This window comes from Patagioenas fasciata, chromosome 4 (assembly GCF_037038585.1).
Source record: "Patagioenas fasciata isolate bPatFas1 chromosome 4, bPatFas1.hap1, whole genome shotgun sequence".
Lineage (NCBI taxonomy): Eukaryota > Metazoa > Chordata > Aves > Columbiformes > Columbidae > Patagioenas > Patagioenas fasciata.
Window position 1 is genome coordinate 61,000,217 of NC_092523.1, and position 27,097 is coordinate 61,027,313.

General features: G+C 39.1%; 1 protein-coding gene across 1 annotated transcript; it reads right to left on the bottom strand.

Annotated features, from left to right (window-relative positions):
• Positions 1 to 3: 3 nt before the first annotated feature.
• SMARCA5 (SNF2 related chromatin remodeling ATPase 5) lies at positions 4 to 24,875 on the bottom strand. Its single transcript, XM_065836853.2, has 24 exons — positions 24,528 to 24,875; positions 21,945 to 22,019; positions 19,242 to 19,408; positions 18,375 to 18,475; positions 17,590 to 17,690; positions 15,815 to 15,994; positions 14,252 to 14,407; positions 14,020 to 14,151; positions 13,098 to 13,166; positions 12,499 to 12,608; positions 11,994 to 12,220; positions 9,678 to 9,799; positions 9,437 to 9,589; positions 8,095 to 8,227; positions 7,098 to 7,246; positions 6,687 to 6,806; positions 6,340 to 6,450; positions 5,656 to 5,769; positions 5,302 to 5,424; positions 4,179 to 4,311; positions 3,080 to 3,198; positions 1,601 to 1,813; positions 1,052 to 1,162; positions 4 to 305 (listed from the first exon to the last, which is right to left on the bottom strand). Exons 1-24 carry the CDS (start codon positions 24,672 to 24,674, stop codon positions 240 to 242), a joined length of 3,132 nt encoding a protein of 1,043 aa, XP_065692925.1. The 5' UTR covers positions 24,675 to 24,875; the 3' UTR covers positions 4 to 239.
• Between the last annotated feature and the right edge of the window lie 2,222 nt (positions 24,876 to 27,097).

Genomic DNA, 27,097 nt, shown 5'->3' on the forward strand with positions numbered 1-27,097 from the left:
AACTTTATTAATAAATGAAGCCTATTTATTACTTCAAGTGTTAATGGTAAAAAAAATTCAGCACAGCTGTTGCATTTAAAAAAGTGAAACTACATTAAGTACTATGTTTCTAGTTCAGTAAACAGATGAACCCGATGTCCTTTAATGACATAATAGTTGAGCATTATACAGTACATCTTATGAAGACCCGTAAATTAAAGAACTACTTTTAAAATTTAGTGATTACAAAAATCCTGCATTCACAGCTTTAGCTTCTTTTTTCTTCCACGCCCATCAGGAGTACCATCCATTTTGCGCTTCTGTGCCTGTAAGGGAAGTTTTTAAAATAAGTAAGTTATTGCGATACAAAAAGGCTGTAAGCAAGCAATGCATTTCAAGTCAGAACAGATAGAGATGATTTACAACCATGGCAGCTTTAAAATGTAATATGGCAAATATGCACATCCTATTCAGGATAGCTGTTGTATTCTTTCAAGTCTGGAAGAGTGTGATTTCATACAAGTAAAACATGTATGGAAGCAAACAAAGATATTATAAAGCTTTCTGTTTAGAAAATGGTATTTCTAACTACACATTTAAATATTCTGTGAACAGTTCTAAGAAACTTACTGATCTACCACTCTTTCTGCACATCTGCAAATAAGTTTTGCTTCTAACTTTTGATATAACTGTTCTAGGCAACAACAATCTGAACAACAATTCTAGGCAAGGAAATGGATGAAGGTGGTATTACCTTTACAGAACAGGCCTCTGTGTTTAGCAATGCTTTAAATTCAGTCAGCAAGAAGAACAGTAGAGCATATGCGCTTGTTTTCCAAAATCTAGCTCTAGAATGCCATTTCATGGGAGCTACAATTTAGAACCTATTTTCCTTAATTTGACATCCACAACTGTACTAGCTGAATGACAGCATGAACTTGAAGCAGCTCTTTTTAACGTTTATTGTTGTTGTTGATGATAGCTAACTTCAGATATTACTTTTCCTAGCCAATTACCAAAGCGCCCGGCCTTCAACTGAGCTTTTCCACAGAAATGCCTTTAAAAATCTTACCGAAGATGGTTTTGGTCCACGCTTCTTCTTTTCTGCCTTTTCCTTTTCTTCCAGTTCCATGTTTTCTCTTTCAATCAGGGTGATTAAAGTATTGCATCTCCTTTGCAGCTCCTAAATTGCACAACATAGTCACTTATTACACTGGGCAGCCACTCTATGTAAAAAGCATATTCTAATATTACAAATGCCTGTAAATAGGTAAGTTTTTTTGCTGTATTTTAGCAGAGCAAAAAAGAAATTACATATTTTTGATAGTGGCTGGCTTTACAAGAATGGATTTGATAGCAGATGCTTGCTTTTTAGAAAAGGGTTGTATTTAAATTCATGTGGATTTTGAAAAAATGGTACCTTGGAATTCTGAATTTCTCCTCCTATAAGACTTGTTAATTTATTGTGTTTGCCATCCACTACAGTTGTTGTAAAGTCTATAAAAATTTAATATATAGTACACATGCACATACCTCAGTATTTCAGAAGATTTTTAATTAGCCTGGTATATGTGTTGTCAGAGGCACTGATGAACAAGAAGCAAACCAGATTAATACATACCATTGCAGTTCTGGACTTGAGAAACCAGTCAAATCTGAATTGCGGGGAGTTTCGGATGCACTGTCTTAATTCATCATAGACATTTTCTTTATCAAATCCCAGCTTGTGAAGCATACAGATCAGAAAACGATCCTCCTCTTCAGTGTAATTCTTCCCTTTATTGGTACCATAGGATATTCTTAGCTGGTGGAAAGGGGCTTTGTATCTGCCAATCTAAACAAAACAAATAACATAATATAAAACTAGCAAAATAGTCCAGAATTTGCATGGAACTGATTTATATGAAAGCAATACATTACATTAAGTGTGCTGGTTTGACTGAAAATGGGGTAGTTTTCTTCATGCAGTTATAAACCTTTCTTTTCCATAGCTAGCACGCTCATTATTTGGACTTAGTCTGAAAACAAGAGATAACACCCCAGCACTGGTCTGAAAGCCAGGGACACTCTGAGTGCTCTGCCCACAGGTGTGAAGCATCGAGGAAGGGGGGGCATGGATGGGGCAGAGCTTCACTGACATCCAGATCAATAAGAGTATTCCATCCCACTAATTATTTTAAGGAGAGTTGGGAACTTCCATTTTTGGCTTTACTGAGCTCACTGGTTCTTCTCTCTGGGGGTAGCCAGGAAGTTACAGTTGCGACATTTAGCCTGGCCATTTGCCATTTTGCAGAGGCCTCTGGGCTTTTCTGCCTTTTTCCTCTCTTTTTCTCTCTCTGGGATCAGCTTTAGGACCAGGTGTGGCCTGCTGGGACTGGTTGTTCAGTTTTGGACAGAGTTCATGAGGAACTGCCTTGAGTATCTTTTATTTCTATTATACACATATATATGTATTTTTACTAGTAGTGTGTTAGTATTTTGTTATTTTATTAAACTGTGTTTATCTCAATCCGAATTTCTCCCTTCCCTTTGATTCTCTCCCCTATGGGGGTCTCGGGGAGGGGTTGAGTGAGTGAGTGGCTATCATGGTTGTGTTGCTAGCTCAGGTTAAACCATGACATGAAGACAGGGAAATTCTAATACACCATCTTAATTTACTAAATACCTGTTCATTACTTAAACCCTGGCTGGTAAAACATGGATGAGAATGAAAAAACTCCTCCTTCTATGTCCTCCAAACACAATGTACATATATATATAAACATTAAAATTTTCAGTTACACAGGTCCAACAGAAACTCTGCTTCTTCAAAAAGCAAGTAGGCTATTGGGAGTTTGTTATATGGCAGTATGAATTAAAGATGATTGTTACAAACAAGAGGTTAGGCCATACCTAAAGCTACCATTATAGCTATATCAGGCAGGACAGCAATTCTATAGAATAGAAAAACCTGTAAGAAGCAACTGCTGAGGAATATGCAAAAAGCAGCAAACACCATGCCCAACATGTCATCTTAGTATGTTAGTGACACTGGCGAGACAGAGCCCTGCCTCTCCCCTCGCTGGTGCAGGGAATAAAGGAAGAACCATGGCAGAGTTACCTTTGTATCAAGTGCTTTTTTGATGCTGATTCGTCTCTGAATTCTGGCTTCTCCTCTTTCTATCTGAGCCATGATCTTCTCTATGTCTTGGAGTTCATTGCATCTTTCCCAGAACACAGCTAAGAACAGAACAATTGGTTAGTTTCTTTTCATCATCTTAAAGGTTAGGTTTTTACCTGAACATCTGGGATCCTTTTTTTAACTTCCTTTTACCAGAACTTAGTACTGTATCAAACCAGGCATGACTTTACCTGGTAAACATTCTTGACTTTCTGAAACCATGTGTTGCAGTATTTACAAACACTAGTTTGATGTTCTCATTTTAAATGAGGTGCAATACAGGCTAGAAAGGTGTTTGTTAGCCAGTCTCCTCCTCAAAGGAAAAAGATTTTTCAAATGGAAACTGATGTAACGGCAATACATCAGAGCAAGTGAAAGGGCAACTGAGTCGCCAAAGACAAGAGCAAGTGTCTAAAAGACAATTAGATGTTTAAATATAAGGGTTTTTTAAAAGAATTTATCACATCTGTAAGATGCCATATACCTTTAGAAATTTCACTCCAGGACCTTGCGGCTGCACTACAGTAGAAAATGTTCCTGAGACATCAGTAAGTAACCAAGTCCTCTTAGGTTACAAAAACCAAGTCATTATTGTATTTTGTCACGAAATGGTTACCATATGCCACTCCTGATGAGGCTGAGGTAATAATGGTGTAAAGATTCAAGAAAACTATTGGATCATGAATATGAGGAAAAGTTAAATCTCTCCACCTAGGTATTGTTTCTCAGCATTTCCTTTTGCAAAATTAACAAGATGACAACACTATCCAGTTAGAGTAGATTTGCGATATGTTAAAGTAGGTCTGTAATAGTTTGTATGCACATTTCAGTGCAGCTTTAACGATGTAGGGGCTAAACATGCTAAAATCTAGATCAGTCAATCCCAAATCCATCTGTACAATTCTATCCTGAAAGTCATAAAGAGCCATGTAAGAAATTCTCAGGAGTGAGATGTTTACCGTGCTCAGCAGCAGTTCAAACTAGGAAAGCAGCATTAGATATGGACTTGTGAGGGTGACTAATTAAAAAACCAAGTTACCTGAATACTCAATGACTTCTTCGGGGGTTTTTCCTTCTACTTCTCGCGCTATGTTTTCTATGTCATCACGGCCCCACTTCTCATTAGCTTTGATGAATTGGTTAAAATCTCTCTTATTCCAGTTAGTGAATCCCTTTATAGCAATCAAAAGGAAACATTGCACACAAGTTCAAGAATTGTCTATCTCCACATTTCTTTCAATAGACTTATTTAAAACGCTTGTAACATTTCCCTAATTCCAACAGTATTAAACCTCTGCTTTCTCTGTGGTTTAATGTTAGCAGAAAAAAACCTCTTTTCTGCAGTCACTGTGATCTCTCCATCTACATGCTGCATAATGGTTAGCACTGTTCTCTACCTACCTACTAATTTTGGATAAAACAGTCTTCAGCTCACAAATTAACCCCCCCTCCCAATATTCTCTGAAAGCGAACATGGGATCACTTGTGAAGAAGAAAAATCCCTTGAGTGACACAAGTAGTCTCTCTGTTTTGTCAAAAAGGCCCAGCAAGTGCCTCAGATGCCATTTTCTCTGGTCACTCTCTCTCAAAAGGTCTGAAGGTGTCTTGTGCTGAGATTCAGTAAGGACATAATTAGTAATGCTGAAGCTCTCAGCTGCCAACACAGGTCAAGTTCATGTTAGCAATAACTTTTCCAAACAGTTGGCAGTGAATCATTCAGCCAGCCATGTTATGACTGTACTGTTTTTAATAGTGAACCATTCCAATGCATAACTACTCAAATGAGATTTTGTCTTATAAGTCCTCTCCACTCCAAAATACAACACAAAAATCTAATAACCTAATAAGGAGTAGCAGGCATTAACCTGTTTTGAATTATTTACATGCTACCTAATTAAATACCTACTCAAGTTATATCCCCTTTAAGAGAGGGACACTACCCACTACATAGAATTCAGTAAAAACTGAATATGCTAATTTGGGGCACATTCTTCAAAGGTATCTGGGCCCATGACAAACCTAATGTTAAATCTCTTTTCAACATGAACCAAAATTTGCAGCTGTGTTCACTATGGCATATGTGACTGACGACTAAGAAATGTTCCTGTACAACACAATGCAAGCTGTGGCTGACTTCGGTCTCACTAGAGAACAAACTGTACCTGGGTTAGAAGCTTCTCTTTCTCTTCTAGTTCTTCATCATTAAGCGGTTCAGCCTCATCAATCTTCAGCTGCTCTTCCTTTTGTACTTGGGCTGCATTTGGCAGGTCAGGATTACGAGGTACCTGAAAAGTTTTGCATTTTGTAAAATTGGATGCATTTTTCACAGATAATTGCTAATTACTAAGTGTTGCTTTTCTGCTAAGTATTAGCAGAAACCTAATCCTTCGTTCAAATCAACAGGATTTTATTTCCTTTAAATTAGTGTGAAAGGCAGGAAAGTACATATGCTCCTGCTGTTGCAGTAAGTTGTTGCAATAAAATGCACTGATGCAATGCATGGCTTCCTCTATTACCTTGTACCCAATTGTTTTCCTGTAGTAGAGAATCTCTTTTTCCAGTAGTTCAAACAGGCGTGGAGGAAAGAACTGAAAGTCCTGTACATTTGGCTGCTTTGGAGGCCGTGGTGCCTGAAAATACATACAAAGTTTGTACTTTCACATCCAGAATCTGCTTGTACTAACTGCTTTCAGTTTATGAGCAAAAATCTCACCTTTATTTTTACAAAAATGCATTGACTTTAATAAAAACAAAGAAAGGCCACACCGTGCAAGAGACAACTACAACATGAAGAAGGCTAGAAGTGAAGGACCTGTGAGAATAAGGGGAGAGGGTCTTTTGAGAAGGAGCCTGGGGACACAGTCACACATCCCCTTGAGCAAAGTTCGGTGTTCTGAGGACCAATAAGGAAATTCTCTACAGGTAAGGAAAATCCCCAGCTGCTTAAATAAATAAAAACAAAAATAAAAGAAAGACCCTGGTCTTACCCTCCCCTAACATCTTACAAGTCTCATCCTGCTCTTACCTTTTTCTCACAGAAGGTTGTCTCAAACCCTTTGAATTTTTTTAAATTTAAATTGCCACCCCAATTTATAAAAGCCAGAGCTGTTTTATGAATAAAGACCAATTTGTTGCTTTCAACTTTAGCCATTTATCATGCATATTTCAACAACTAATTTTTTTAAAATTAGTCAACTCACCTTGGGTGCTTTTGGCTCACTAACTCGAAGAGCCTCTCTGAAGTAAGCATCCACAGCATAATTAGCTTTTCTTTCTCGTTTAGGTGGTTCAATCCACTCTGTAAATGCCATCTATAAAATCAAATCCCACAAAAAATAATTATTAAGAATTATTAAGACTAAGCCTTGCACGGTAATCAGACCAGCTATGAATTTTATATGAAAGTAGGTCTACATCTACTTCATTAAGTAATAAAACTAATTAACTATTTTCATAAATTACATAGCATTTTAACCAACACTTCTTAAAAAAATATGGTTCAATCATACAAATCAGTGCTTTCCTCCAAAAGAAATTTAAATGTTACCTTCTGTTTTTCTCTGTAGTCTTCTCCTTCAAAATTGTACACACTGGACTCTGTATCCATTGTGAAATTCCTGAGTGAGCTTTCACCCATCTTTGAAAGCTTTTCATTCATTTCTGCAGTCTTGGGGGGAGGGGAAAGAAAAGAACAGGAGCAGTTTTGAAAGGTACTTCACTGTAAAACACCTCATTTATTACAGTAGAAAAAACAAATATGTTTGACCAATCTGAAATCCCCCAACAGCAAAAACCCAATTCTCTCCAGCTTACAAGGAAGTTGTTGTCTACACTATCTTACCATCACACTTCAGTCTACAGCTGGGCTTTTTTTTTTTTTTCATTTTAAACAAAAAAAAGGAAAAAGAAAAACCCTCACACAGCAAAAAACACCCCCTAAACACCCCATTTATCTCACCTTCTTTGCACCTCTTTCCAAAATGTGATCAATGTCTTCATCTGTTATCTCGCTCTCCTTTGAGGCAAACACATGTGTTGCTCCATGTCTAATCATTTGCAGCATTTCATCCTTCCCAAGTTTATTCAGGTTTTGATCCACCAGTCTTCCTGAAGATAAAAGCGTTGTTGGATAGCAACTAACTAAAGGGTTTATGTTATGGAAACAATAATACATGATTTTTCTCCCTCTAACATTTCCAAGTTAAAGCGGTATCCTTTTCTCTCAATAAAGGAAATTCCAAATAAAAACCCACAAAAACACAAAATCCCACCCGCAAAATCTAGCCAGGGACCACAAACATCTGCTCTATTAGACATTGTGTTCTAGATAAGCTTTGTTACGGTGTATGTTTTTTGGTGATTTTTTTCCCCCAGAAATAAAGTTCCTGATTCCATTCAAGTCAGCCACAAATGTTACATTGTCATCACCTCTCCCCAGCTATTAAAAAAAGCCAAGGCATTAATTTCTCTAGTTCAAAGTTGTTAAGTGCTTAAAAAAACAACCAAAAAACCCCAAACCTGACTATACGCACTTGTATGGATGTATCACTAAGGAGGTAAACAAACAGTTACTGAGGAAAAGAAAGAAGGAAGGGGAGGCAGGGAAAGGGGAGGCAGGGAAAGGGGAGGCAGGGAAAGGGGAGGCAGGGAAAGGGGAGGCAGGGAAAGGGGAGGCAGGGAAAGGGGAGGCAGGGAAAGGGGAGGCAGGGAAAGGGGAGGCAGGGAAAGGGGAGGCAGGGAAAGGGGAGGCAGGGAAAGGGGAGGCAGGGAAAGGGGAGGCAGGGAAAGAAAAAATATATTATCAAGTGGATTAGGCCTTTGCACTCTGAGTGCAAAGGCTGAGGCAAAAGCAACTTTTTCATTAATTCTTAATAGCTGGTTTCACTATAGTTTACAACTTGTGAAAAAAAATAAGAGAAACACATCATATATACAAATTCCCTTCAAATACTTGCCTTGCTGAATGACGATGGAATCCAGCCGGAGTTTCATTTCTGCACGTTCCACTATTCTTTCTTCCACAGTATTGTCTGTGATAAACCTGAACACCCGAACAGTCTTTGTTTGGCCAATCCTGTGCGCTCGATCCTAGGAAAAAAAAAGTCATTAAAAAAAAACAACAGTACTTGGTTCCAGCATGACTATATAATTAGTCTTTAATTGTCATTAGTTTCAACATCCTAATTTATAAAATGGAACAGCGTAAGTTAGTTAAATCTTTAGCCATCCATTTAACATGGTTACCCAAGACAGCACATTCTTATCTGCATTGCAAGTTTTAGGGTTTTGCAAGTTTCTTAAATAACAATGAGTCTTCTCTAGATGTCATACCTAAAAATTGGGGGGGGAGGGTGTTGTTAAATCACAGAGGACTGAAGACTGGACGCTTCTAACCTTATGTAACTTTCTGTAAAATCAAAGTATTTAAGAAAGTGTCTCTGTACTCCCCAAAAGCTACCTGTCTCAAACCTTCAGTTTTGCTATGACTATTTCAAGAAAAATACAAGGCACCACCCCACCTGACTGACAAATCATTCATCACTCTGGGAATTAGTATTTTGAGCATACACCTTTAGTGGTACCTGGAAGTATCTCGCTTTAGCTTCCAGACACCAGTTCCATCATTCTTGTGAACTAATTTTTTGCTAAACTACTTCAGAACTTACAGCTTAGCTGAAATAATTACAAATAGATTTCGAAGATTCGTCACTGAAACACCTCATTTGTCAAAAAACACTGGTGGTTTTTAAATAGCTTTACTTTCTTATGCAGTGGACACTACTCCTGAGACTGGAGACACATGCAAATATACTTCAAAAGAAAATTAAAGATGATTGGTAAAAGGAGCTTGCTCACTTATCACCACCATAAAGCAGTTTTTAGAAGTTTCATTTAGCTTTTTGTTGTCTCTTTTCCAAGGTATCAGGGAACACAGTGCAAACACATTCACCTACAATCCCCACAGAAGTAAAGCTTTATAGTTTTGCAATTAACACACACTATGCTAGATTTTTTTTTTAAGAAAATATGCTATTTTCATTAAATACTACTGAGTACTGTAGCACATATCCAGCATTTCCCACTGCATAAATCACTGTATAGCCAAAATGTGACTAAGGGTTCCACACAGTGGAAGCTGCACTGGAACTGAAAATTAGTCTTAAAAATATTGCTCTGGTGCTAAAACAGGAAAAATACCATTTTGCTTTGGAAATAATACATCGTGCCAAACACGTAATTCTAGGAAAGTTCTGTGAAAAATAAAAGAAAAAAGATCATTTCCAGCTGGATTCTTACCATAGCTTGAAGATCTACTTGTGGATTCCAGTCTGAATCATACAGAATTACAACATCAGCAGTAGCCAGATTGATTCCAAGGCCTCCCGCCCGTGTGCTCAACATGAACACAAATTTTGAGCTACCAGGTTCATTATATGCATTAATAGATGCCTAAATAAATAAAAATAATGTATCAGTTGAACCAAAAGTTTTATGAGTGCTATTTTTACTTAAATGAAATACTTAAAATTTGAAATACCTGTCTCTCGTCATGTGGTGTTTGTCCATCCAGTCTACAATATTCATAATTTCGCCACATACAGTAATCTTCCAAGATATCTAGGACTCTTGTCATCTGACTGAAGATTAGGACTCTTGAACCTGTTTGGGTAAAAAGCTTTCTTAAAGCTTTATTTTTTCACCAAAACTTAAGATTTATCAAACTACGCAAGTTTGGATTATCAGAAAGGGAAAGAGGACAGTTGCATTTACTAAGAAGCAGTTAGAAATAAAAAGATTGATTTATATAATATAATGAAGATAAATTTTCAAGAGCAAATATACATATATAAAAGAGCACATGTTGAAAAAAAACGGTATTTTTGTTGAGCAGCCATTAGAACTAGAGCTCTCATTTAACTTCAAACGTCTCTACGAATTACAGAGCCCAATATACAATGGTAGAATCATATGCTTGGATTGGGAGGAACCTTTAAAGAACATCTAGTTAGTCCAACCCCCCTGCAATGAGCAGGGACATCTTCAACTATTAGGCTGGTGCAAAAGGAATTGCGGTTTTTGCACTGTTGAAATTTTCTGTTTGATATTGTACACATTCTTAAATAACTGTGGTTATGTTATACATAATTTGAATGTACTTTTCTTGCTTTATGGGTTGTTGGTCTTTTTTTGGTTGGTTGGTTGTTTTTTTGCTACCAACTTATTACTTGCTGTTTATTTTATATTTATTTTAAAATTGCAGCTGTTACAGCTGTTTCACTACCAACCGGCAAGCTCCTGTACATGCTGTGGGGTTTGCTTGTCTTACTGGCTATTGAAGTCTAGTTAGTGGCTGCTTTTTGGCTTTTGTTTTCTGTTGTAGTCCTCATTAAAATGTTGCCAGACACAGGGGAGTAAGATGATAACACAAATATAAAAACATCCAAGGAGAACAAAGAATGAAATTCTGAAGGATTTGGTTTGGATTTAAGGTATCTAGAAATAAAGTAAGTTCTTCTTAAGGACTTGTCAGTTTACTTACCTTCAAAGAACAAGCTCCAGAAAACATAAATGTACAGTAATTTATGCATATAGACACAACAGTTTCCAACCTACTCAAAAGATTTAAGTAAAACACAGAATACAACAGAGTTTACATTTCCCTCTATATTTCCTAGTCTGTTTGGTTTTTTTGTCCTCTGGACTCAGGCTGTAATAACAAACTCTGTTTTGTTTAAGATGGTAATTTGATTAAAGACCAGGCCAATTTTAATTGCCATGTCTCAACAAGAAGCCTCATAGCAGAAAGAAATGAACACCAAAAAAGCACAATAACCATTGAATTCTTTTTCAGAATTACAAAGATGTGCATCACCACAGCTGCTTGAACGACACCTGGATATGAAGTACAGGTTAATTTTATATTAACCCAGGCTGAGGTTGTGACTTGGGTTTATTTTTCTGCAGTGTTTCCCCAGTCACAAGCCTTCCTCCGCTCCTTTAGCCAAGTTACTTCAGTAAGCATATTCATTAAAATAACGAGTTAAACATTTATCCAGAGTAAAAAATTCTGTGGCGTTTGAGTTTTACAGTAATGTATTACAGAGGTTTGTCCCTACTATCAAAGAACTTTAAGGCACGTAAACATGGGGGAACACTCAGTTACGTTAAAGAACTCACTGAAAAAAATCGGGTACTGCTCAAAATCGTATCTGGCACGAAATAACATTCCACAAAGGATTCGACTTTAACCTTACACAAAGACTTTGAATCTGAAATGGTACTTCATGGTAAATCAAAGGAGTGGCTAAAATACCACATGATTAATCTTTCAAACAGCTAATAACACTGAGAAAGCAAACCTAAAGCCCAGACCAACTGATGTTTCTTTGGTCTCAGTTTAGCTGGGATGAAAAAAAAACAACAACAAGAAATATACAACAAAAAACCAGCAAACCCAACACAAATAAAAAAAACACACCACAAAAAAATCATACGATAAACAAACACCCCCCCCACCCCCACCCAACCAACCACCAATACATCCAAAACAAAACCTAAAAACCACCAGGAAACCAAACCAACAAACCCCACAAACAACAAAACCCAAAAACTTAAGTCACTAAAAGCCATAATGGCCTAGTGATACAATTACTTATGAAGGCACTTCAAAAATTGTTATTGTATCAACCATTTAAGCTACAGTGCTTGACAAGCTGGTATTGTGCCAGAAACCAACCAAACTCCTGGCGGAAGTGTGCTGGCTTTTGACAGGATATGTGAAAACATTAAGAAGCTCTAACTTTCATTTTTATTGTCAAACCAAACTCTTTTCACACAAGCATGAGATGCTTACCTTGTTCTTTCAACTTGGGTAGCAATTTGTCCAATACTACCATTTTGCCACTGTTAGTGACCAAATGCATATCTGTTGTGTACGGTGGACCAGGTTCTGCTCCATCAAAGAGGTACGGATGATTGCAGCATTTCCGCAGTTGCATGAGGATATTCAACAGTCTCATTTTGTCTAGCTTCCCAGCTGAATTCAATATATCTATATCCTTCATTAAGATTCGTGTATACCTATATTGAAGAAAGAAAAATCTTTTGTGACTCGAAAACAGAGTTGACCTTTGTTTAAATAGTAAGTATAGTCAGAAGCTTCTCCCCCCACCCCATTTCATCAGATAACTCTCACTGAGATGCATGGTTTTGTCATCACAAAAGTGTCACAAGGCAATACATATGAGTTGGAAGGAATTTCGTACATCAGGAGGAATTGAGTTCCACACAATAATCAAATCACAAGCAGCACATTCCTCCTGAGCCTTAACCACGGCACAGTCAAGTATCTGCATTACCATTCTCGTTGCATTTTGCTGAGACCCACATAAATTTTCACTTCCTTCTTTGGAGGTAAGCTTTTCTCCACATCAGCCTTAATGCGACGCAGAAGGAAGGGTCGTAGCACCTGAAAGAGATTGCATCATTAAACATGTTTTGGAAGCTGAAATACTGAACAGGTCAATAGACAAAAACAGTGCAGATGTGCTCTGCCATAAATGCTCTAACAACAGACCTATTACAGAACATAGCAAAAAGCAGTCTATCTGGACATGTTATACATGGGAACATACGTGCATTTTCTTCAGAAGACTCAAAGATTAGGCCAAAATCATCTTTCAGATGATTCTACACCCCTTGATCCTTTGTTAATTTTGCTTGACTGAAATATTTGGTCTCTTCATAGCCAATATTTTTAATGTATTCAGAACCCTGAAAGTCAGAACTATCAACTCTTCTTTCCCACCTAAACAATTTCAATAAACAGATCATTTCCTGAGCTTCAGTAACCTGTTCTAAAAGCCTACCATAGTTTCTGGAATAAGGTATCTCAACCTAATACTCTGTAACAAGAAGCATTAAAATAGTTATTTATACAAAAAGCAGAAAGACTTACCATATGGAGACGTTCCACCAACTTTTGATCCCCTAAACAGTTGTTTGTATCAAACCATGAATCAAAGTCCTGTATCAACAAAACCACTGATAAGAAAGAAGTCTCCTTTCAAGGTGCAATGTCATTACAATGGTGAATAAATGTAACTCAAGTGATTCTCTTAAACAGACAATAAGAACAAATCACTTCTTTTGGTCTATTTTTATAGAACGGTCTGTGACAAAACATCTTAAAAAACAAACCAAAGCAAACAAAAAAACATAATTAAACAAAAACAAACAAGCAAGCAAACAAACAAAAAACCCCAACACAATTTCCATAACATCAGAAGACAAGAAAATAAAAAAAAAAAAAAAAGTGAGTCCTTTTCTGCTGAGAAAGATTTGCTCATATCACTCCACTGGACAAATTCCAGTTGGAAGCAGCATACTACTGCAGCATTTGATGAAAAACAAAGTAGTAACATTCTGGTGTAATATACCACAAGACTTCCCTTTCTATAGCTGTAACACTCCCATTTCATCAAAATAATTATGTACATGTTTTACTTTCTGAAGTCGGTTGCTCATTGTATAGTATCTCCCAGCTCACAGAAAAGATTAATAATGTAACACAGTCAAATATAAGAACAAAGTCAGATGGTTTAGCCATCACAATGTTTAATCCTTTTTTGAAATGCAGTAGAGATCATCATCATATTGTGATTTTAAATACCTCTCATATCTGCTAAACTTACAAGAGCCCTTAAAAATGGCCAAGCTGGGAAAACAGTCTATCCTACTATACTGCACAACACTGGAAACACTGTCAATCTATCATTATCAGTAACTGATACTCCTAACTATACAATATTCAAGTCTGTTTTCAAATCTGGAAAAACAACAAAGTTCCTTTAATTCGATTACCAGAAATGAAGACTTACTTCAGATGAGTTAAAGACATCTGGCAAAAGGAAGTTAAGAAGTGCCCAGAGTTCGTGTAAGTTGTTCTGAAGTGGAGTTCCAGTTAACAGCAGCCGATTTGTAGTCTTGAATTCCCTCACAATTTCTGATAACTGAAGGACATTGAGTCATAAGCAAACGTAAAATTACTAGTCCCCACATCACCACCTAGCAACCCACACAAGTATCTCGTTCAGTTGAAGTATAAATTACCTTTGATTTCTCATTTTTAATCCTGTGGGCTTCATCTATAACTAGGTATCTCCAGTTAAACTTTTTGAATACTGATTTCTCTTTGATAAGCATTTCATATGATGTTACACAGACATCCCATTCTCCAGGCAGCAACACATCTCTGACAAAGGCAGCCTAGACAACAAGGTGACAGTTAATTACCAAGGTTTTGTCAAATCTGAACCAAAAAGAACACACTAGCACTGTTAAAATTTTAAAACAATGTTGCTACTAAATTTGAAAGAAAAGGTAAGATTAATTATAAAGGAACTATAACATGCAGCCATTGTAAAGCTTGATGATTTTGTCAGTGCTGAAGCTGCTAAAACTACAGATGACTACCCATACCTGAGGTTTTTCAACAGCTGATTAGAACTCGAAACTAATTTTATGTGGGGCCTTACTTTTTCTCAAGTTTAGAAAACAGTAGGTTTGGAATATAATTAATAAACTCGAGCACAGCTTCATTTGGCCAACTGAACAATTTCTAGAATGCTAACATCCAAGGTTAAAAGTAATTACACAGTAATTATTCAGAATTCAAAATACAGAGACATATTAATGTTAAGGGCATAACTCATATAAGCAAGAGATATACTGAAGGAACAGTAGCAATTTTGGATTCTAAAAAGATGCACCAAAAAAAAAAAAAAACAAACCCACAAGATATTTGACCTGGACCAATGACTTCATCAACATTTTTGTAATTTTGAACCCAATAAACTCTGAAAACAGAGCTAGGTGCCTTTAGAAATAAAAAAATAAAATCCTGCTGACAAAATTTGAATTGCACCAGTAATATCTACTCCTTCCATAAATAAATGGCTAACTCCAGTTAACTAATCTACAGATGTGCCATCGTATTCCATGTTTTTAAGTGTTCTTTGCTGTGCTAAGAAAATAGCAGAGAACCAATACTGAAGTAACAAAAAGACAGTGACTGAAACACCAAGGCTCTAAGAGGTTGAACAATATTTGCTCTTAAAACTGACAAAATTCAAGCCAAATAAGATCCATTTGTGTACCACTGTTACCAACCAACCCACCTTGGCCCCTCCAACATTAAGCTGACAACTGTTTTCAGAAAACAGTTCCTTAGAGACAAGACCCCACCACAATCCTCTTGAGAGCCACTGTTACAGCCAATACAATGTACTGTACCATATAGAGCAGAAAACAAATTACTTTTTTACAGAGTTACATATTCATACAAACAACAGCACTTTACATGAAACACTTCATCTTCCTATTTCAAAATTTATTGGGTCTGGTTCGTCTACACAGTGTATTGCCTTCACAAAAGGAGAGAGAAAACATTCAGACTAGAAATTATGAATGCAGAGTGATGAAGCAATAGCTGAGCAACAAATGTGAATTCTAAGCTGCTTATATTTTAAGTAGGTAGCACTTGTAGGTCTTACTGTTTAACCATTAAAAATCCAAGTAATATCCTTCCCTGTGAAGGAAAGGTAAAGGGCTGCAAGATCACACGCTGGATTTACAGTGTATGAACACAGGAAAAAAAACCACATGAAAACTTACTCGCTGGTCTTTATCGCCTATCAAACAAACTGCTCGAAGTGTGGGTACCCATCTCTTGAATTCATTCATCCAGTTATGTAGAGTGGACTTAGGAACTAACACCATGTGAGGACCAGGAATATTTCTGTAGTGTTTCATATACCCAAGAAGAGAAATTGTTTGCAGTGTTTTCCCAAGACCCTGTAAGAAACAAAACGTGTCAGAAAAAAATGTCTCAGAAACACTTTTAAAAAGCTGAAGAGTGAGCTGAGTACATAACAGAAGAAACAGCAGCCTGAGTAAATCACTAAAATATACTAAAGGCCACAAAAGGCATCAAAATTTTGGCTAGGAAACGCTTGTATTGCTTCCCACAGTTAATTTAAAGAACAATAATAAAAGTAACGTTTTTCAAACCTAGGACTATGAAATTAGAACTTTGTCTCACCTTTCAAATAAGACATTCTTGCAAGAAAACATTATTTCAAAAAATCTCATTTTGTAGACTAGGGTATACTCAGATTATTTATTTAGAGGTCAATGAACTTCACAAACTGAACTGAATGCATGCAATGTACGCATTCTCTTAAACTTGAAATAAATTGAAGAAATTAAAAGCCCTATAAGGAGGCTTTTACAGGCCACAACATGATGTCAATGCCAAAGAAGAAAACAAATACTGAGCTGCTTTAGAAGTTCCTTTTTTTTTTAAGCACTCTGTTCATTATTCAAAATAAATATTAAAAACTTTGTATCTTCAGCATATAATTTGCTTAAAATGAAAATAAGGAAGACATACAAAACCCAAATCAGTCGTACCATTCAAATAATTCAAAAAATACTATGACTCAAACACATGCCATTAAAAAAATATCAATCCAAAATCAACAAAAAACCTCTATTCATAAGCACGTATGTTGAAGACAATCCTTAATCTATTTTGAAATTAAATGTGTTACTACACAATAACTTAAATTCATTTCTCTAATATATCTTGAAGAAGTTTTATTACACAGAAAGTAAACTACCAGAAGGCATGAGAAATGCAACATACTGAAATATAATGACATCTTTGATTTTCATTATGTGCTCCTTGTGAAAAACAGATACAACTAAAATGACTTAGAGAAAAAAATATATCTGCCTGTCAAACTACTACAATTTCTTTTGCCTTTATCCCTTGTCTTTCAGAAACAAAACAAAACACCAGAAACAGAAGCTGCTATGGCCAGCACTGACCGAAATGTCAACAGTCATGGTGTGAAAGAAATTTTAACACAGCTCTCTGGCTAAATCTATCTTAACATGATTTTTCCCAGAAAATTTCCCACTCGTGGAGCTCTTGTTGATGAGATCGGTCCACACAGGACACTCATATCCTGCTATCTGCATTTTACTCTAATAACAACAGGAAGTATTCCCACATTTGTTGCTCTTTTCACATATGACACTCTCTCCACAATGGCAGGTTGAGAATACCATAACAAAATATCTGCAACTTAGAGTAAAAAATTAAGGACACATAATTCTATAGAACAACTCTGAATTTGGAGGGTTTTATAATGGTTGACAAATTCCCGTTGCTATATGCCTATTTCTGAAACTGCCTCCACAGTTTATTCAAAGATATCCGTGACTCTTGACATTAGTGATTTAAAATATACTAGAAAAATAATGTTTGGCAAATTATACATTGCATTTTCTGCTCTTAAATAAACATATGTATACAGCTGAACTAAAATTGTATTGCATTGCATGTGTTCACAATTCCACAGAAACGTGGGCTATGTACATACCATTTCATCTGCTAGAATACCATTGATACCATTTTCATACAAAGAGATGAGCCAGTTCAGTCCTCGGACCTGATAATCACGCAGCTTTCCCCATTTGACATCTAAAAGACATGAAAGAATAGACTAAAAGATCTGTATTTAGATTTTAGATCTGTAGAAATAATTACTATCTCCCCAGCCTGCTAAGTGACACTGATTATCTCAGCCGCAGAATAAAATCAAGCAGTAAATTTCAGGCAGTAAATTCCAAGGACACAGGGACATGTTAATTTAATTTCTGTGAGCTGCCTCTACAATTTGGGTGTTTTAGTTTGTTTCTGCAAGAACACAAAATACATAGAAATCCTAACTCTGTCATTCCCCTTCTCCCTGGCAAATCAGAACAGTTGAATGTTAATACAACAGAATATTGAATTATCTGTTAAATGGACTGGCAGTTCATAGGTGCTTTAAACTGTATGAGAAGATAGGCTACGCATGTAAAAACGGTAAAATGACTGACTTAAAACCAGCTGCCTCTTTCCCGGTAGCTCAGGTATTCTAAAGGAAAAGATGCACTGGACCATCTTTCCAGCCTGCCTGAAAGGAAACAGTTCCTTGCCAATACATTTTGTCCCATTAGACTGGTGCTGGTTATTTTTTTCTTCTTCTCTTGCCTTCCCCCACCCCGATTGATTCATTGTCCTTTGGGAAGGATGAAAATAAACTTAATTTTAAACAACAAAGGCTTGACCTTGAAGGAAAAGAACAGAGGAAAAAAAAGAAAAAGAAAAGAGGAAACACACATGATGGAGACTCTTCAAATCGAGTGCAGACATTAGTTGCCTTGGAGCTTTCTGTTAACAGCTCCTCGTCTTCTTCCTGTTCTGTTCTACGATGGCGGTAGCTGAAAAAAGTGCAAGAAAGAAGTAAGTTTCTGGCTAAACTGAAAGGACACAAAACTGTTCCCAAATGAAATCTAATGGCGTTACAGGACAGATCACAAACACCCGAGGATGCTTCTTGCAAGTTTGTTCAGAAGAATTCTTATGTTCAGCTGATCAGTTGAAATGCTAGTTTTTAACTCTTTAGAGCCACTAGCTTCTTAATGACAAGATGCCCCCTGCATTCCAGCTCACAGTGTTTGCAGGCTCCAAAACTAGAGTAAGGTGACTAGAAAGGGATAGATTGTGTGCATCAGTACTGGCCCTTAATGACAAGACAGGGAACGGTACTGTATTTAAGGGTTCTGGAACAGCTGCCAACTGCTACAGAGATACTGTAGCCACAGAAGCTGCAACAAAGGTGTCAACAAAAGCAATCCAAATTGCTAGACTTCCGGTTTCCAAGCAGCCTGGAAGATACAGTATGCTGATGTTCTCTATGAACTCTTACAATTTACAGCCACAAATGCTCTGCTTTTCCATCTGTGTTTTTCTTGTGTCAGAATACTTTTAACCATGATAGTATTTTACCAGCAACACAAAATTCTTACAAGTCCTAGAATTGTTAAGCAACCCTCAACTTGCAAGTGGACAGTTGAAATAACCACATATATACAGCATAAAACACACAGCACAATAGGACAAAAGGCTAGCAAGTTTAACTTACGCTTCTAAAGTACAATAAAATCCATAACTACAGTACAAGCTGGTCTACATGTCATCACTCACTCGCCAACTGACAGTAAATTCTGTTTCTCATCCTTCTTTATTCGTGGACGTCCAGGTTTCATTTTCAGAGGTGAAGTTGGAGTTTTCTGAGCAGCAGGCTGAATGAAATGAGCAAACAGCTCAGTCTGCTTCAACAAATACTCAAATCTGTTTGCTCTGTCTGTTTGCTGTTGACAAGGAAAATTACATAGAACAAGTGTGAGATATTACAGTGTGTGTTCATTCAAAAGAAAAAGCTAACAAATACTTTTTAAACATTCATATTTCTTTATACATACATACATACATACAATAAAAAAGAAGAGATTATTAACATCAATAATATGACTGTTGCTGACAGACTCAATATTCTTTTATTAGGTTCAGGCTAGCCTCTGCTATGCTGCAAGATAAAAGTTGCAAGACAGACCTGCGCTAAGACTGAAGACTGACTTTGGCACAAAGATCACATGAGTGTCACTACACAAGGTCTATTTCAGCAGCAGGGACCTCTAAGATACGCTCACCCTAACTCGTCAGATGGCCCCCCTTTGATATGAGTCACTGTTTCTGGTGTCCAAAAAAGATTACAGAAGACAACATCAGTATCTGAAAGGTTCAGTTCCTTTGAGACAGGTTCCATTTGGAATCAACACATCTTCCCAGGGCCACGTCAAGACTTTAGGACAGACAATGAAGACAGGAAACAGTTCCAAGCCTAACAGCAGCCATCCTGACATTCTGCCAGTCGCCACAATGTAACCTGGTATTTAACAACTTGCACAGTTACAGGAAGTGAGTTTTTTTAGTAAAATGGAACATATGTTCCAGACTTTTGCAAGAGCAATGACAGCTCTGTGAGTGTTATCCTTAAAGCAAGCAGTTCTTGCACTACATAAAAGACAAAAAGATAGGGGGTGAGAGAAGAAAAACAGCCAGAAAGAGATCCTGTATGTACCACTAAAGTCAGACTCATTCTAACTATAGTTTAAGATTGATTGACGCTGCTACAATCCACATCCACTGAATTCAAGTTTACCTGTCCAGTCTTCATAGGATTCTTGTTGTTTACTTTGTAACAGTTTCTGAAGTTTAAACTAGGTAAGATGTTACTACAATCCAAATTGCTAATCCTTATTTTTAAGCACTTGTTTAACTGGCTGTGCAAACGAGGAGGAGATACAAACCGCATTGCAAAAGTTTCCACATTCTAATATTTTAGTAAGGAATATTCTGCAAATTTTGGCACTGGACACACACCCCACAAGTCATTTTCACTGTGCTTACAGATATTCCTTTAAGAGACTATCAGACATTGTCTGTGTTTTTTAGATAGGGCACGGACAAGAACAGTCTATACTCTGCAACATGGAGCTATCCTTCTCTCAACAGAGAAACTTTTCCTGTTTTCTCTTCCAGTGCATTTTCTCGCTACTGCAACAGTAAAATGCAATCCCCCTTGCAATCCTGCCTTTCTAGCGACTGGAACAGACAACTCCAAGTTCACAGTCTTCAGTTTACCAGGAAGTAGCACTAAGAAATCTGCTGAAGAGGACTGAGTTATTTTCTGTGGCAAGAAGAAACACCACAGGAAGCAGCAAATTATAAGAATCAGTTTTGCTTTCATACGAAGAAATTCTACATGCAGTCACAGACACTGGAATTACAAACAGGAAGAAAAGAAAATAGGGAGGAACAGAGAAAGAAAAGGTGATGGGATGGCTCCATCTCTTACTTTCAAGATATTATAAAAACTAAAAACCAAGGAAAATAGTAAGTTCTATCTAAACCATGAAACATAGAATTACTCATCTTCAAAAGCTTGAGGAATGTATCTGGAGCTTCATAAAGAACAAATTAAATTTCAGAAAGAGCTAACAAAATCCCTTTCAGTCTAGGAAAAGTACAAGGGCCTCCAGTGAATTGTGAAAGCTAACTCTTATTTACTTTGACCCATAAACTGTACTGTTTGAAAGAACCTGCCTATTTTGAAGTCCTCCTACTAAGCGTATTTCAGCTGGCAAGACTGCAGTGCCTACTCAAAGCCTTGGGCCAAACCTTTCCTTTTATTCCTCATAAAGAGAAAGTAAGACACTTTTCCTACAAAGGACTGCTGCTCCTGCAGTTTGAAAGTTTGGAATTATCTTCCTATATTCAACAGTGATATAAAAAAAGGTCCTGGACTTCAACTGATTCCATACATCAAGACAGTAAGGTAGCAGCCATTTAGAAATTTATGGACACTTTCCTAGTGAATCTTTTAATTTCTGACTGAGACAGTGAATACTCAACTCTTCATACTCTTCCTTCCCCTTAGAAAGGACAACTCTACAGGTTACTTCAAAAGCAGCTTGACAACTTCTATTACATTTTTTCCCCTAAGACATTTTAAAATTGCCCACTATATCATTCTTCTAAATCTAGAGCACCTCCAAGCTGCTAAGACTATAGTTCCTAGAAACAGCAAACACATTATCTGTTATTCCCAAAACTGCTGCAATGGAAATCAAGAAAGAACAGAGGAACAGTGTACAAAATGCTAAAAAGCAGAAGAGTCTTAGGGGAGATTATGAAATTTGGTTTCAAATTACTTATATATTTTTAAATGACTAGACAAAGTTTTATAAATCCAGTTAAGAGAATTCAAACAAGCAGACAACTCAGTCTATTTTAAGCAACTACATAAGTACTGGATAGCTGTACACATTCGAAAATATTACATACCATTTTCTCTTCATATGTAGGATCTGCTTCCTGGATTTCTTTTTGTTTGCCTGGTGATGCATCATCAAAAGATTCCTAAGATGAAAAAGAATTAGAAAAAACTTATTTTCTAAGCAAGAGAAGATATCTATGTAAGAGAGAAAAAGCTTGTTTCAAATTACTATCTATCCACATCAGATGGCACAGGCATCTTTTGCTGTTTTGATACAGTCAGCTGTTACTTACTGTAAAATTACCTGGAGACAGATCAAAGATCCCTGCTACAGAGCGAGGGACAGAGCTAGCTCTCTATAATCCGATTTAGCTCCATCATTAAAGCATCACATCAATGCGGATGCGAGAGACAGCTGTGGTGCAGGAGCTCGGCATGCTGCTTCTAGGATGCTGAGCCAAAACTCTTCTAAAGTTGCCTCTGGAGAGTTCTGTGAAAGAACCAGCTCTGGTCCCAAAGCAAGAGTAGTTTCAAGGTTTTTCTCCCTTTTTCTCGATTATCCTAATCCCTCATCATTCTGCATCGAGGCAACAAGCCTGATTAAGAACCTGGACTGCAGTTTTGTCCTGGAAGCAGAGTAGGAATTCAGACAAACTGCATGTTTTCCCCATATAATTTACCAAATCTAGTAATTGTTTTTATCACCAACAGTACCACTACTAACAGAAAAACAAGCCGGTTGGGAAGGAACAGTCCTCCCTCAGCCCCTTCCTGTGAAATCCTTGACAGACTTCCTACAATTTTTCTTGCAGATCAGGTTTTTTTTTAATACCCTCTCCACTCCTCTTATTAGGTTAACTCTCTCTCCATCACCTCCCACATGTAATTTCATTTTCTGTTCTTAAAAACAAAACCAATGAGACAATCCTTCCTTGCTAAACCACACTAAGGCAGTACATTACAAAATAATTCTTGAAAGGGTGACAAAAGGAAATATACGAGACGCCTCCAAAATCATTATTAACCATCTGTTCAACTGAGCCATGTAAGAATTGAGCTAAATTCAGTCTTTACCAGTCAATGTAGAATAAAGGAACAGAAAAGTTAGAAAAAAAAACCACGAAACACATGAAACAAAGGCAGGCAAAGCATGGGATGTTTGTGGGTGGGTGTTTCCTCACTAAACTCTAGCAGGTAAGGCTTGAGGAAACAGAAGAATCCCAATACAAGTGTTTCAGTCACCAGTCAAAATATAAAGAACTGAGCATAAAAAGACAGAGCTAAAGATGTTCTAAACTCATTCCAGATCTTCTTACTCATCTCCCACCGGATTTAGCTAAAACCCACCTACCAGTAAGCACAAGACCATTTGAACTTTGGTACAAAATTCATGGTTCTTCTGAAATACCTAACACGCAAAACACGGAAACGCAGTAGTGCGCCATCTGACCTCGTCATGTGGAATAAAGATGACAAAAGCTCGCAGTTCAGCTGGAGAACAAGAAAGGATACCTCTCAGACGACTACCACAAGCTATTTCAACTGAAACCCACACAAAACGGAACAAACTTTGCAAGCACCGAGCAAGCCCTCCATCCAGCACAGGCAAATCAAGAGCACACGTTTCGCAGCTTCCAGGCGCTCCGGCCCAGCGTAGAGTTGCCCTGTTTCACAGGCTCAAGCAGGGCTTATTACCCACAGTGCTTTGGCTACTTGCTCATCTGAAAAATATGGCGTTTACAAATTTATTTAGATCAAGTAGGTTGGACTATACAGCATGACTCAGAGTACAAAACACCCAGTGCTGCAAGCAGGATCAGCCAGTTTCCTCATATCATTAAAGAGAAACAATGCTGCGATAAAATTAGCATCTCCAGGCAATCTTTCAAACCCCCTTGAAATTTCTAGAAAAAGCACCTGTTGCCAAAAAAAAACCCCAAAACAAACAAACAAACAAAAAAAGAAACCCGAACTCAAACAACCCCCTATAAAAAAGTTTTGAGCTACTTCAGAGGAGACAAAACTTTACTGCAGTTTAAAATATGAACCGGCTCATGAGTGAAGCCGGAAGCACAGACGCGGGGCAGGCTCTGCGGGGAGGAGGGAGGAGAAGGCGGCGAGTCGCAAGGAGCGGGTGACGGTCCCCGTGCGATCTCTGCGCTTTCAGCGCGGACATGTGTGCGCGAGGGGGTGACGAACCCCGCTCCCGAGCGGGAGGACGCGAGGGGACTCCCCCTGCCCTCCCATCACCCCGCAGCGAAGAAGATAAACGAGTAACCTGGCGGCCAAGCCTCCCCTCCCCGTGTCCCCGCGGCGGCGGCCGGCGGAGGAACACTGCGCACGGGCCCCGTGCGCGGCGGTCTCCGTTGCGAGGGGCAGCCGAAGGATGGAGCCCCCCCCGCCACACCTCCGCAACCGCCGCGGGCCCGGCAGCGCCCTGGAGGCGCCGCGGCGCGGCCCTGCCCTGCGCCCGCCCCTCCATTGTCTCCCGCGGCCCCACGCGGCCCGGGGACGCCCCACCGGCGTCGTCCCGCGTGGCGGGCACCTGCCGCCGCGCAGCCGGGCGCGGAGCCCCGGGAACCCGTCACCGCGCCCCACGGAGCCGGGAAGAGGGGTGCGGGAGCGATCCCCGCGGCGGGAAAGCGACTGACCTCCATCTCGGCGTCGCCTCCGGCCAGGCCGCCGGCGGCAGGCGGAGCGGTCCCCGCGGCCTCGCTGCTGTTGGCGCCCGGCGGCGGCGGCGCGGGCTGCTCGTCCGGTTGCGACGGCGGCGGCGGCGCCTGCTGCCCGGCGGACATGATCCCCACCGCAGACAATGCTCCGCCGGGGCTGCGGGCCCGCGCCCGGATGGCTGCGCGTTGGGGTAGAGGGAGGGCGGGCGGCCGCCCGGCGGGGTCGCGTGGAAGCGGCGCGCTGAGCCCGGTGCGCGGTGCCCGGCGGAGGCCCCTTCCCCGCTGCCGCCCCGGCTTTCCCGGCGGGCGCCCACCAACCAGCACCCGAGCCGGCTGGCTGCTCTCGCGAGAGCGCCGCCGACGGGAGCGAGTGCGCGGGCGCGAGCCGCCGCCTGGCCGCTGAGTGGCGGCGCCTTCGCAACGGCCGCCGCTTGCGCGCGGCGGGGAGGGCGGGGCCGCGCGCTGTGGCGTCACCGCCGTTCGCTCCCAACGGCCGGCTCGCGCGCCCCGGCGGCGGCGGCGAGTGAGGGAACGCTGCGGCCTACGGGGGAGGGAAGCGCGGCCGAGCCTCCGTGCCCGCTGCACCCTCACCGCGCCTGGCGCCGGTGCGGCTCCTTGTAATTAATCACAATGTGCTTCAAAGTGCATCTTTGTTGAAAATCGGCTTAAAAGGTTCCTCATTATGGCTTTTTATTGCTAAAAGCAAGAGCTAGGGTAAAGTTAACAGCACAACACTGCTGTGCCCGGGATGAAGGGTAACTGGTAGCCTCATAGTGTGCTCCAAAATAAAATCCAAAGAGGAGAACACGGCTGTGAAAGAGCAGATCCTCACAAAACCAAGTGCTTTTTTGGGTCAATCTAACAGAACTTGAACATTCACAAGGGGTGCCAGAACTAACCCCTCCTCCGTCACCTTCCCTCATTTCATCCACCTGAAGGAGCCAAAGTTTGTAGGTACAAAAATACTTTTTTATAGACCAACTGAATAAATCGCAGTGTCTGCACCTGACCTGAAGGCACTGGGAGCGCAGGACCAGCTGTGTATGGGAATAGAAAATGTTAATATGGTATCATTCATCTCTAATTCAAAATGGCTTCTCCTCTAGGCTACTTCTCTGTGTTCCTTAGTTCTGACAACCTCTGCCTTTATTGTAGGGATAGAATAATTTGTACTCAACCTTCAGAGTTAATATGCAAGAAAATATCAGTCCCAAGTATTTAATTCACAAAAGGTGAAACATTATAAAAAATATTCCTAGCCCAAACCTGAGTTCCACAATAGAAACAGGATTTTTTTCTCTCTGCATTAGAGTCAGAGAAAGGGAATAAAAAAAATAGTTTTGCAGTTGTATACAACTTGCAATACCTGTGAGTAATGAAATACAGTTTTATAGACCCAAATGCTTCTGAATAGATTATTTGCTTCTCATAAAAAATACTAACTCTAATGAAATAATGGATGGGTTAGAGCTCGTCAGTTGCCATGGACCCTGTAGCACTGCAAGAGAGAAATATCACTAGGAGTCAACTCTTACATCTGAATTTTGGACAAAGCTTTTCCCAAGTGAAGAGAACCATGATGTGAAATAGCAGAAAGAGTTACTGGAATCTCTGCCATGCTCTAAGGAAAATGTTCAACTAGAAGCAAAAATAAAGCTGTTAGACTTTGAACAAATACAGGAAGCAGGCATATTATTATTATTATTATCATCATAATTATCATGAATATTAATATCATCAATTGTCAAAAATTGAAAGTAACACTAAGGTCCTAAATTTCTTGAAGTCCTGAAAGCAGAAGACTACACACACACACAAAAAAAAAACATCCAAAAAAGGAAAGAGAGCTTTCCAAGCTAACACGGAGATGTTCATGAACACACAAAATCATAGCAGTCCATACACAGCTGATTACAGAGACCTGAAATTAAAACCAACCACTGGCATAAAGCAGCTCATGGCAGGGGTTACTACTGCGCTGAACACCAACATACGGTCAAATGCACAACACAGCAAAACATGTTCCCTCAGCCTGTACTAAACTGTAGAGACAACTAATTACTATCATGGGTATGAAGTTGGTAAAGAATAGTTGAATTACAGACTTTTGTCCAATCTCTCAGGAGACATGTCTCTCCATTTTGTTGCTCAGTTTTATAATCATAATTTTCACTGATGTTCTTTAGATAGCTTCTTGTTAATTACGAAACTGAAACACCAGAAGAGCAATGCTAAAAGGTACTATCAGCTGCGCAGCGATTACACTAATAGGCATTACTGCACACGTATCAACACTCCAAATCTTCGCAAAGTTTGGGAAATTAAATAGAACTGTTTGTGGTCACACCATCAGACACACAGTAGTCACGTGGATTCAAGAAGGAAGGAGAGGGGAGAGAGCCTAGTTTGCATTCAGATCTTGGGGGGTTTTGGTATGCTTGGTTTTTGTATAGCTTAAAATGCAGACGTAAAATACTATACAAAAGAGGTCAGATAGTGCCAGTTTTTCTAGCCCCTCACAACACTGATGTTGAGCTGGACTATCCCAT

Coding starts and splice junctions, on each gene's coding strand:
- SMARCA5 (XM_065836853.2), bottom strand. CDS start 24,674: ATGTCCGCCGGGCAGCAGGCGCCGCCGCCGCCGTCGCAACCGGACGAG. Junction 15,995..17,589: donor GTATTCTAGCAGATGAAATG/GTATGTACATAG, acceptor TGTTTCTTACAG/GGTCTTGGGAAAACACTGCA. Junction 14,408..15,814: donor TAGGCGATAAAGACCAGCGA/GTAAGTTTTCAT, acceptor CTTGTTGTCTAG/GCTGCCTTTGTCAGAGATGT.